The following is a 12,037-nucleotide window of genomic DNA, read 5'->3' as shown; positions in this document are numbered from 1 at the left end:
TCTAAAGCATCTCCCTAATACCTCAAGGCACTGAAAGCAATGTATTGAGACAGTCCCTTTGATTTGACAATCCCAGGGACTCTTTTTCAGATGAAAACGGTAGCTCAGTGGATTTGGTTTGCCATGCATCATGAACAATCACCTGCCCCCTCAATATCTTCAACAAACTACTGAATGAGCTCACTAGAGCTGTCTCCCAGTTTGTTCCAGTACAGCCTCTTCTTCTCAAGCCATATACATCCTCTTCTTCCTCCTCACTGTGTAACTGAGCTTTCCCATCTAAACATACAGCTGGCATACAGCTGTAGCTAGACTCTACAAGGAGGATTATCAGTGAATGAAAATTAAAATCTTTGTATCTTTCCTGCAGAAAACTGTGGAATATGCAGGGAGAGATTTACGCAATAAAACTAAGTGTCTTCTCAGCAATCTGTTGAAGCAGGAGCATGCAGTATAACATCTTTGCGTACCAGGTCAAGCCAAGTAATTGCAAATTATAATAATTTACAGAAAAACAAGCAGATATTAAGCTATACTCCTCTAATCAGATTCTTACAGTCCAATTTATCCTCTGTGGTTTACAAAATCTTCAGTTTTGGAGAACTTTGCTTTTTGGCATACATTGTCTCAAATCTAGAACTCATCTATTTTACACATGTGTAGTGTGGATTTTGGTATCTGAACTAACCACCTTTAACAGTTAAAGTGAAGAAACAAGCCCTTCCACATGTGTTTTACTTTAATGTAATGTAAAGCATCTCCAGAATATTATGACTGTAGTCCTAGAAGACTGTAAAGCTTTCTGATGAAGTAAGAGGAATAATATTTGCATAAGGAATAAAAAGCTTTTGAAAACACAGTGAAGTCTGCACTATGGGAAGTTAACTGTTATGATGGTTGTAGGGGCACCAGAGCTAGTTATGCACAGACAACTTGGATTCAGAAGAGACTTCAAAGAGCCTGAGCCACAAGCCCTGCAAGTTCTTTGCTGAACATACTTGGTTGTCTTTGCACCACATCCCTGGACCTATGAATGCTGGAGAGCACCCTGCAAAGGTTTGACTTCAGAGTCAGTGTGGATTCAGCAGGTTCTAAATCCTGCTCCAAAAGTCATGACACTGAGGTATCTCAGCATGATCTTGAATGATGCTCCTCATTCTGTGAGAGGTTTTTAGTTGGGTGCAGTGCTACGCAATGCCCAGCATCAGTAAAGACTCTCTACTTGGCCTGTGACCTCCCAGGGAAAGATTCCCTACCACTTCTGTAAAAAAAAAATCCATCATCAAAGCTGCTGGTAAGGTAAATAATACCTAAATAGTAAAATGAAATTATTTTCCAATTATCAGAGTGTTAAAATTCCTATTTTGATGGAAATCAGAAAGAACAAAGCACAAAGTCCCATGATATACTTCCTAAAATGACCTAATTCTTCGTGGCACCAAGCTTGGGTCCAATACCTTAACTCCTTATTTCAAACACTGAGCTTTTGCTGGTGGTGAAAGGTGCTGATATCCCATTAGACAAATAACCGTGCACTAGCAAACAAATGTATTGGTTGAGCAAAATGTTGCTGCCTTCTGCTTTCAACATTCAATACCATCTTTAATACACTTCATTTAACTATATTTAATACAACTGTATTAGACCATCACAGAATCACACAATAGTTGAAGTCAGAAGGGATCTCTGGGTGTGTCTTGTCCAACCTCCATAAATAACAAATGACCAAACATTATAGTTTTCCAGATTACTTGAAGTGATATAGCTCTATGAGCCCTGAAAGGCTGTGTTAATGTTTAGTTAATTAAGCAAATAATCAGAGGAACAACCATACATAAAGTCAAAAGCAATTAATTTGATAGTAAGATTTCAAAGACTTCATTTGACTCTTTGAAAGCTAACCAATTTTTATATATATATTCATTTTAAATAACACTGTCATAGAAAATCAAAACAATACTGACAAATGTTCTTTTGATAAATTACTTTTAGTACTAATGTAATGCAAATTAGTTTTGCCTTCAGCAAATGATGGACAAACCAAAGGTTCCATTTAAATAAATAAGACTTATGCAGGTATTTATATCAATTTCATTAGCATTCCATTATGTGTATGTGACAACATTATTAGTACTATTTCGAGAACTGAAAGACTGTGGCAGTATCAAGTTTCAACACGTTGATCTGCATTGTCACATAAATTAATAGTGATATTATCAGGAAGACAGATGAGGATCCTTCATCAACAGGAAATTATAGCACAGAGAGTATGTGTCACATATCCAGTCATTTTAATATTCATGATGGAATACTTTTTTCTTTTATGTTTCTGAAGGGTTTGATGGCAGCGTGGGACTCTACCGCTTAAAGCCCAGCAGTTAAGGCTGCTGCTGTCAAATGCACAACAGCGCAGGCCTTTGCATCCCAGAAAGCCTGAGCAAACCTGCCACCCTGTGACTTTTGCTGAGAACTGCCAGAGATGGAAGCAGCTGGCAGGAGAAAATCCCTTTGCTCACAGGAAGGAAAAAAACCCCTTAATTTAAGAAGAAAGTGCATATTCCTCTTAATTACATCCTATATAGACCTTGGCATCAGATTAGTTGAACTTCTTAAAAACTTTGCATTTGTTGTTACTTAAGTGGTGAATCGCTGAATAACTACAAATCACAATTCCAGACTTTAAACACAATCCTACCATTTTCTCTGTCCTGAGTGATGAAGACTGAGCTCCCTGTGTGGAGGAACAGCGATTATCTGCACTTGCTTTGCATTTAAAAGCCTAGAAATAAGGTTTACAAATGCAAAACAAGAAGCTGCCCCTGCTGAAATAATTTCTACCAGTGTTGATCAAGTGCAAAAGGAACACAACAAACCCAGAAATGTCCTTCAGAAAGACGGAATTACATACTGACAAATAAATTAAATTATTATCTAACCTACTTAACTGTCTAAGTGAATTAAGACTTACTCATTCTTCAGCTACTTTTGCATCCTATGCAGCATCCATCTCTATAATCTATTGAAAAAGCAAACCTTCCAGCACGAACTTCAACACCCACCTGAAGTGAACCACATCTTTCTCTGCAGACCGTAGAAGGTCTGTAGAGACCAAGCTAGACTAGCAAAGCCAGGCTAATTTGTTTTTGTTTGTTTGTTTGTTTGTTTTTTAATCAAGCACTTTATATAAAGTGTCTGTTATGGAGTTGATCAGAATTCAGGATCAGGAGATCTAGCACCGCTGACTATCTGGAAGATGAAATCAGTTTCTGGGAATCTAAATACTAAGTCAATCTTCACAGAGAATTACACCTTACACACATGCTAAGGCCCTTATTTGGCCCCAGATTTGTCCACTAGAAGTGTTTTGCTAGAAAGTGCCCTAAAATTTGGATTAGATTTCAGAATTAATTTTACCTAAAAGAAAAAAAACAAAAATTCCTTCTATTTCCATTATTAAGAAGAAACCCCAAAAGTGTACGTCAACAATATAAAAACTTTTATTCAACATATGATCAACAGATGCAGAAAGTTCAGGTTCCTCTCTCTTGCATTACCTGGTCCTGCACTACAAAGACTTCTGGTAAAGCCATTTTTACTTTCCTTCCACACCAAAATCACTGCTTCATCAACACTTTTCAGCCTGATTTTCTGTTTCATGGAATACCTTTCCTTCGTGTGACTTCTGCCAGGTAACTAAAAACAATTGATTAAATAAAACTTGACACAACCAGAGTGATTTTATTTACTCTTTTACAAGGAATACATTTAATGGGGCTTTACTTTCTAAGTTCTTATTTTGACTGACACTCAGACTCATTCCAGCCTTTATCTAAGGACAAACTAATGCCATTAGAAGGCAATCCAAGCTTTTTAAAGGCACTTCTACACACTAATTAGTACCGAAGTGTAAACATAAACCTATCAAAAGCATGGAAATGTTTTGAATGATGCCAGGTGTAGATCTACATATTTTGTAATTATTGAGGCAACACAAAATACACTGCAAACCTATTACTACCTATTATTACCCTATTACTTAGGACATAGACTTTCAGGAGGTTTATGGCAGAAAGGGCTTTATGTCTTTAGGTTTCAATGTTTTTCAGCTGATCTTAGCATACCTCTACTAGTTTGTTGGACAAGGACTTGTTCTCTCACTGAAAGAGAGAAGTGTGACTGCCTTATCAGAGATGTTTACAACTCTGCAAACAAGCTGACTGAGGCAACTCTGACTCCTCAAAGGACTGGTGTGTTCCAAATGAAATAGTTATGCTTGAAACATCTTCTCACATGCAGATAGATATTGAAAAAGAGAAAAAGAATCTCTTGGTCCATGGCAAATCGGACAATATTGCCAGCCTACAGAAAGACTCTGCAGGAGGCACAGTTATATGGTACATCATTTTGAACACAGAGCTGAAACTGAATGTGGCCCCAGGCGCTCCCAGACGCTACAGGCACCATTAGAAACCTTTTCTCTCCACATCTGCAGCTCCTCTTGGGAGCACAAAAAAACCAAAGGTATCTAAATTTGAGGATTTTTGTATCATTTAAACCCAGAACAATAGAATAAATATACAAATGTGGGCAAGCACTGTGAGGTTGCTGAATATTAGGTAAGTGAGCACGTGATTAGATATAACCAGAAGGGATTTCTAATCGAGGTATAATTTTGCATAAGGCTGATAGAAGACTGAAAAAAGATAACCATACATGCAAACATGAAAGATCTATGATTCATCTTTCTATGTGCCAAAACGAGTGTCTTTGTATTAACTTGTTTAGACTTCACACAAACTCTTCTTGCCCAGTGTTTACAGACTGTTTGACTCCTAACCACCATCTGGCCCAGTCTTGTGCCAAATTCCAGAAATGTTGATGAGAAAAACATGGGTAAGTAAAAGTGAATGCATATGCACACTTTTTTGAGATAATTTGCACCCTGGTTTATGATCAGGTTACCTACTTACTAGCTATATTCACTATTAATTGTAGTGGGATTTAACTGGGGTATCAAAATACCTTGGATTCAGACATCTGATTTTAGGTGTCTACCTGCAAGTGCCTACATGTCTGTAAGGTGTTTAAATTGTAATTTTATTTTATGTTCTTAGCCTACTGCATCTTTCTAGCCCTAAATCAACACAATAGAAAAAGTAAAACAGAAAAGACAGCTATTCGCAATAAAGAAAAGTGGGCTTTCACGTATTAAATAAGGATCTATAGTATCTTACCATAACGTTCCTTTCATAATGTTCATGCTCTTTTTCAAAATCTATTACAAAGCCATTTAGAGACCAAATAAATGTCAGGTCTAACGTGGGATCATGGGATGCAATGCATTGCATGGTAGCATTCTCTCCAACGGTGACATCAACATTCAACGGAGCTAAAGTAATCCTTGTAGCTTCTGTGAAGTTAACAGCAAACATGGAAAATTCCAATAAATAAATGTTTATCCAAATGTAAACTCGGCTCCATAGCTGTTTGATTACACATTAAACCGCTCCCTCAAAACGTAGCTTACGTGTTATTCATGCAGCTACATTTCAAGGGACCAAACTGAAGGGAACAAAGGAAACCTTTTACAACCAAAATGCCTAACTTCTATTTAGCTGTCCATTGAAAATGGTTATGTTTCAGTCTCTGAATCACATTCCTATTTAAAGCTACTTTAATTCATTGACTATATCTCAGGTAGAAAGAAGATAGATGGATGAATCTTATGTGACTTGTGTTGAATTTCTTAATTATAATATTTCTTATGTTTTAAAATCTGTCTCTTTTACAAATGGAAAGTTTTACTCACTAGTCAGGCTGAGTCAGATTTCCATTAGAGCATTGCAGGGACTGAGATCTTAATTTACCTACTGAGAAAAAATATAATGGCTACATAACAAACTATGCAAATAGCTACATGTGGAAAGGAAGAGAAAATAATACAACAAATGAAGAAAGCTGTATATCCCCCAGCAATGTCTCTTATTATTACAGACACAACAACAACAAAAAAAGGCAGAGATCTCAGAGCTCTTGGTACATGCATCAAACTCCTATTGCAAATTAGCAACACTGGTCTGGAAGGGACTCACTGGATCACTGAGACTTGTTCCTTTTCTTTCAATTATTATCATAAAACAAAAAGCCACAGTGTCTCTTCCTTATGCCATGACATAAAATATCTTTCCCATCAACATGAGAGTGAGAGTAGGGTACCAAAACCTGGAAGACAATAGCCATAAGAAAAGAGCTATTGCTGCGAGTTAAGATCCAGGTTCGAGCATGCTCAAGGAGCACACTGCCTGCCACCATACATGGAACAGCAAAAATTTCCTCAATAAACCCAACATTTCTTGTCCATCTGCCTTGGAGAGAAACCTCCCTCTGGATCCTAATCTAGTAATCTAAATCCTGCTTAATACTGAGACTGTGAGGATGGCACAACTACTGGCTACTGCAGAATGGAGCACTTCATAGTAGTTCTATGACCAGTGATTTCCTACATGTTTACAAAAAGGACTCTACCAGTCTGAGAAGTTGCTGAAATAGTGCTCAAGTGGCAGTGAACAAACAGCATGTGGGAAAAACCATCAGACTTCAGACTGCCTGTCAGCTTCAGATTTAACGTTTTATTTCCTGTAGTCATGTGCAATGTCTGAGAAGTTTTATGGGCCACACAATGTGCTTGGAATACAATTTTCAAAGTATTCTTGATCAACACTCACCACTGTCCACAATGTGAACATTATTTTGAAATATGTCATCTGACCCTTCTGTTTCTGCTGTGATGCAAGAGAGAGTCTTAGTCTTTTGGTTTCCCTTTTTAGATGAATCACAGCAGAATTCCCCCAAATTTTAAAATTCTTTATACCTAGTTTATAAGATTTATAAATATAAGGTTTAAGTGTTTCACTTCGCAAATTTAGTATGAAAATGGTCTTCCTGATTCTACAAGATTCTAGAAGATATAACTATTTAGGGGCTGGATATTTATTTACATAAACTTTCAAAATAATTAAATGCCTGAGGGTAATACTAGGACATATAAAACTGCAGAAGATGATAAAAAGTAATTACAAACATTAAACAAATCCGCGTAATGAAAACAGTCTTACAACTCATTTGGTACAATAAATTTGGTATAAATCAGTCAGAAAAATACTTTCATATGATCTGATGATACAGATTAATTCTTATATTAATATAAAACATTAATATTGTGGCACTGAGCTGTCACATCCAGACATTAAAAAATGTATTTGATAAATAACTCTTCTACCATTAGTGACACTTGATAGATAGAGCTGTTCATGAATGTCATCTTTCCTGTCTGTATTCTACAGCTATTTATTTGACATCAGATTTTAAATACACAATTGAGGATATCAGTGCTCAATCAGTAAATGCTAATACCCACAAAGGAAGGGAATTTATTAGTGCTATCATCTGGCTACATGTCCCTATCTCCCAAATTTAATGTGTGTTTCTTTACCAGTAATTATCTCTCAAACTTGTTTATCCCATTACAAAAAAAATAATAAAATAAAGAAGAGAAAGGAGAGGAGACAAAAAGAAGAAAAAAAATAAACAAAATGAGAAAAGAAAAAAGAAAGAAAAGGAGAAAGAGAAAGAGAAAGAGAAAGAGAAAGAAAAAGAAAAAGAAAAAGAAAAAGAAAAAGAAAAAGAAAAAGAAAAAGAGAGAAAACAATCACACCTTATCCTGAGCACTAAGCGACCAAATTGAACAAATGCATTAAAATGTATTGATTTAATGGATCAGATTTAATAATTTCTGACTGAAAAATCAACCCTGAAAATTGAGATACAGTCTCACAAGTGGTGCAAACATATCCAATTTCTACTGAGCAAAATGCTTTAAAAACATCTAGTAATTGTTTAATGGACAATTAAATCAGAAATAAAAGATATAAAATGGCTTACAAAAGCAGTGCAGTGCTGGAACAAACATTAGTGGTTTTGAATTAAGGCACTGTGCCTGAACTAATGCAATTTAGAGGTTTACCTGTCATTTCTAGAACACCAGTGCTATTAGCTTTTCCTCGGTTGTTTTCTGCAAAACAGGTGTAGCGGCCTTCATCCAGCTTTGTGATATTGACAATTTCCAGGCTCCCATCATCCCAGATACGTATGCTATTAAAAGTGAAAAAAAACACATTAAGGTACTTGTAGTCACACTGCTAGTAACATTTTGGTCTATTGCTTTCCTGAAATTACACGTTCTCCTATCCCTGAAGTCTGCAAAAGTGCAAAGTAGCCTACAGGATAAATAGAAACATGAAGCAGCAGTTTTAAGACTCACAGCATCCACTAACAGTCAATACTAACCGGCTCCCATTTACAAGCAATTCTGTTCCTTTGCTCCAGGAAAATTTGGGCTTAGGAGCAGCTTTAGGCTTGCATTCGATGATTACACGGCCCCCTTTAGCTGCAAGGATTTTCTTCTTCATAGGGTTCAGTTCAAAAGTAGGAGGTGAAGCTGAAAGTAAAAATTAACACAAGTACTACTGTTAGTGATTCTTCTGCAGAATACAATTTGTTTGCAACATGAAGGTAAATTGTATAAAAGTGTCCATTATTCAGACCAGTGAGAAAATATTAATGATACAGAGATGTGGTGAGAAGTAGATGGTGATCTAAAAGAAACAAGAAAAATCATTATGAAGTTCTATGCTGTGTGACACTAGAAGTTTCTTTCTATTGATTTCTGAACCTCCATTTAAGTTTAATCTAAGAAGATCAAAGTCCCCAGAAATCAATAGAAAGTTCCTCCCTCTCAAAGGCCTTTTGATCTGTCCTAATAAGATTCAGATTCCTGGAGCTCAACTTCTGTAAAAGTTGCTCATGTGATCATACTTTCAAATAATAGTTAGGTTTACTTTTCAGTGGTTTTAATCACTATCTAGCAACTTTAAGGTTGTGCCCTTCTTCTTCGTTGTGTCTTCTGTTTGGCCAATGGGCCTTAGGTGCACTGTCAGATGCACAAGAGTGACAGGTCTGTAGCAAGCACCACATCTAAGGTTAGACTTTTGCTTAGTAATTTGCTCTTTATTTGTAATAAAATACAAGAAAAAATCCTATTAATTATTTTGCATCTTGGCGTACCATCATTACCAACCATGTCAGCCAGTGTGTGCACAGCTTGAGGAGACAGGGCTATTAGTTCATTACAGGAACACAGAGAAAAACTCTGACAAACATTCACATCTTACCAACACTGAAATTTGAAAATGTGCATGCAAAAAGTGCTCATTTCTGGGTAATCCGGGCTGGTATTAAGTACGTTATAATGAAAGAACAGTGAACGACAAAGTATTTTTGTGCAATGGCTTGAGGAATTAAAAAATAGTGTAGCTCTCAGGAAAGTCTGGAGGCAAATGTAAGATGGAAAGAACCCAGGGTAACTACTGCAGGGAAATCTCCTAGGGAAGACATGTCATACAGCCAGTATGGCTGCTCTGACGACAGCAGTAAAGATGTCAGAAACTGTTTTAAGCCTCAGCACTCTGGATCTGAAAATCAAACCTCCAGCAGGATGGTCCTTAGGAAAACACAATGGATTAATAACGACATCGAGCCACCAAATGGGACAGGTATATTGCACACAAACATTGCAGCTGCTCTTAATTGGTTGTAGAAGGCAAAAGCAAAGCGGAGAGTGAAGAGGAAGAGCTTCAGAGGCCTGGTGACTCATAACATGGTTTCTAAAAAACTGGATTTTGCCCCACAGAAGAGTGAGCACAGGTGAGCAAAAAAGAAAACACTTCTCAATCAGTTTTGCAAACTTCAGAGGGTAGATAGAAACTCTACATGCTACATATAATTTCTGCAGTACTGGTTCCTCTGAGTGGTACCGGCAGCAAGCAAACATCAGAAATAACGCAGCAAACATTCCCCAAGAATTAGTAACTTGATTCCTCAAGTCGTTGCCAAAAGCCAGCTAGAGAGCTCAAATAAATCCCATCTCACACAGATTCAGTGAGGGTTTTTAGCTTTAACCTCACAGGAACCTGCTACGAAACAATGCTTGTATTTACAACTGCTATCTTACTCACATCTGAAATAGTAAATAGAGCAAATAATCCCACTTACCCACAATCTTCAGTTCAGCATTTGCATAAATAATTCCATGTGTGTTTTCTGCTATACATTGGTACATGCCAGCATCATCAAAGGTCAGACTTTGCATTCTTAGTTCACCTTTCCGGAACTAAAATACAGAATCAATAAAACAACAACTCATATAGATTACGCACGCTGGAGAATTCACACCCATTCAAATGTCTTCATTTTTTTTCAGTGACAGCATTTGGAAGAGAGTCCCTCACACAACACTCAGGCACCTGCGAGATTTTATTCTATCCATGTTACATTTCAGTCTTTGCAACAATGTGTTCACCTTAATTTTTTGTACTGAATGATTCGGTGTCGATTCACATTTCTCTTGGAAAGTCCTAGCTGAGTGGCACTAGGCACTTCTACTCTGGCCTGCTGTTACCATACCAATGCAAAGCAAGTCCCTGTGAGGTACCAGTTCTACAGAAGTTTCCTCTGGAAGGTAGTAGAGACTATTGTCTACTACTTTGATTTAATATAAAAAGAAAGTATAGTAAATCAAAATAAAGCACTTGATCTATTTCTAAAAAGCCGTGTATAAAATGCACAGAGTGTGGTAGGATATTTTGTAAATTGCAAATAGATGTTAACCCCTTTTTGAAAGATCATGTTCATTAATTCTGTTTTCTTGTGAAAATAAAGCTCAAAAGCTTGAAACTTTGTATATAAGTCAATTGGAATGCATAGCACAGTGGAAGATTAAAAGAATACTATTTACCTAAAAAAAAATAGATTAAAAGAAACATGTTTCCTGTACTGTTTTATTTAAAAACATTTAAATCAGGTTTTCTACAAGGAATCTTTGTTTTGTGCTAAGTGAAATAACTAATTAAAAATTATCTGATTTAGAAACAAGTTATATTCTCAGGGCAATTTAAATACTTCCATGATTTCCCATTTGGAAATCATTTTGTAATACACAGCATAATCATCTGGTATACTACTGGAGAACTACACATCGCTTTCTGCAGTCCAGTGTGTAGATTTTGTCAGGGACAGCCAAGTTCAGTGGTGACTGTCAAGCAATTCACTTGTTAAATTACTTGTTTGTAATAACTACGGAAGATGGAAAACAGCATTGTTTTGTCTGGTTAAAGCCATCTCCATATGGCAGATGGTGATATCCCTGTTCTCCCTCCAGCCTCCCACATTTTTCCCAAGACTTGCAGCCAAAATAAAGCTGCCTCATTGTCTATTTTTTTTGTTTGCTTGCCAAGATCAGTGTCACCACGGCTCAACAGATGCACCATTACATTGTGCCCTCTTCTATTCTCTTTGTACTTTAATGGCTCATCATACAGCGTAAGAAGTAGATATCAAATATGTTGTTGAAATGCCTGGACAGAAAATCTAGTTCATTTAAACACAATATCCAATGCAATAAACTTAAATTATCAAATGGGACTCATTTAAACTTCCCATCACCTATAATAATGGAATTTTGCAATATTCTGTAGCTAAAAAAAACATGAAAAGGTACATGATATGGGAAAACTACCGATCATTTAAAAATTATTCTTTCTTCTCTTGTCTCTACTGACTCTGTTTTTTCTTACATTTTTAGACACATTCATGTTTAATATGGTTAAAAGGATTATTTTTAGAGAGAAGCAGGTAGATATCTTTTATCGAGGGAGAAGAACATTGCATTTACTTATAAAGGCCTGGATAAAAAATGATATCCACCTCTAAAACAAGTGTTAAAAAGGCAAGTTCCTAATTCAGAGCTGATTATTAATGTATTTCAAAACTGAAGATTGAGATAAAACTTTAAAAAAATAGATTTTAATCCCTAATGCAAGTGGAATCAGCAAATATTTGTATTGTAATTAATTTTCTTTTAACCTTTTAATAACACATGCTTCAAAAACTGATTTCCATCAGCTAACCAATTAATTCTGTG

General features: G+C 36.3%; 1 protein-coding gene across 1 annotated transcript in view; it reads right to left on the bottom strand.

The window, feature by feature from the left end:
* The window catches only part of CNTN1 (contactin 1), a gene marked incomplete at both ends in the record, with an annotated part of 143,184 nt that overhangs the window by 48,378 nt on the left and 82,769 nt on the right, over nucleotides 1-12,037 (bottom strand). Inside the window, 4 exon segments of the mRNA XM_080363601.1 lie at nucleotides 5,235-5,410; nucleotides 8,024-8,151; nucleotides 8,347-8,497; nucleotides 10,111-10,228. Coding sequence (XP_080219727.1) covers nucleotides 5,235-5,410; nucleotides 8,024-8,151; nucleotides 8,347-8,497; nucleotides 10,111-10,228 — 573 coding nt within the window.

This window comes from Nesoenas mayeri (genome assembly GCF_963082525.1).
Source record: "Nesoenas mayeri genome assembly, chromosome: 1".
Classification (NCBI taxonomy): domain Eukaryota; kingdom Metazoa; phylum Chordata; class Aves; order Columbiformes; family Columbidae; genus Nesoenas; species Nesoenas mayeri.
Note: the sequence above shows the minus strand (reverse complement) of the source record. Positions and strands in the feature narration are given on the sequence as shown.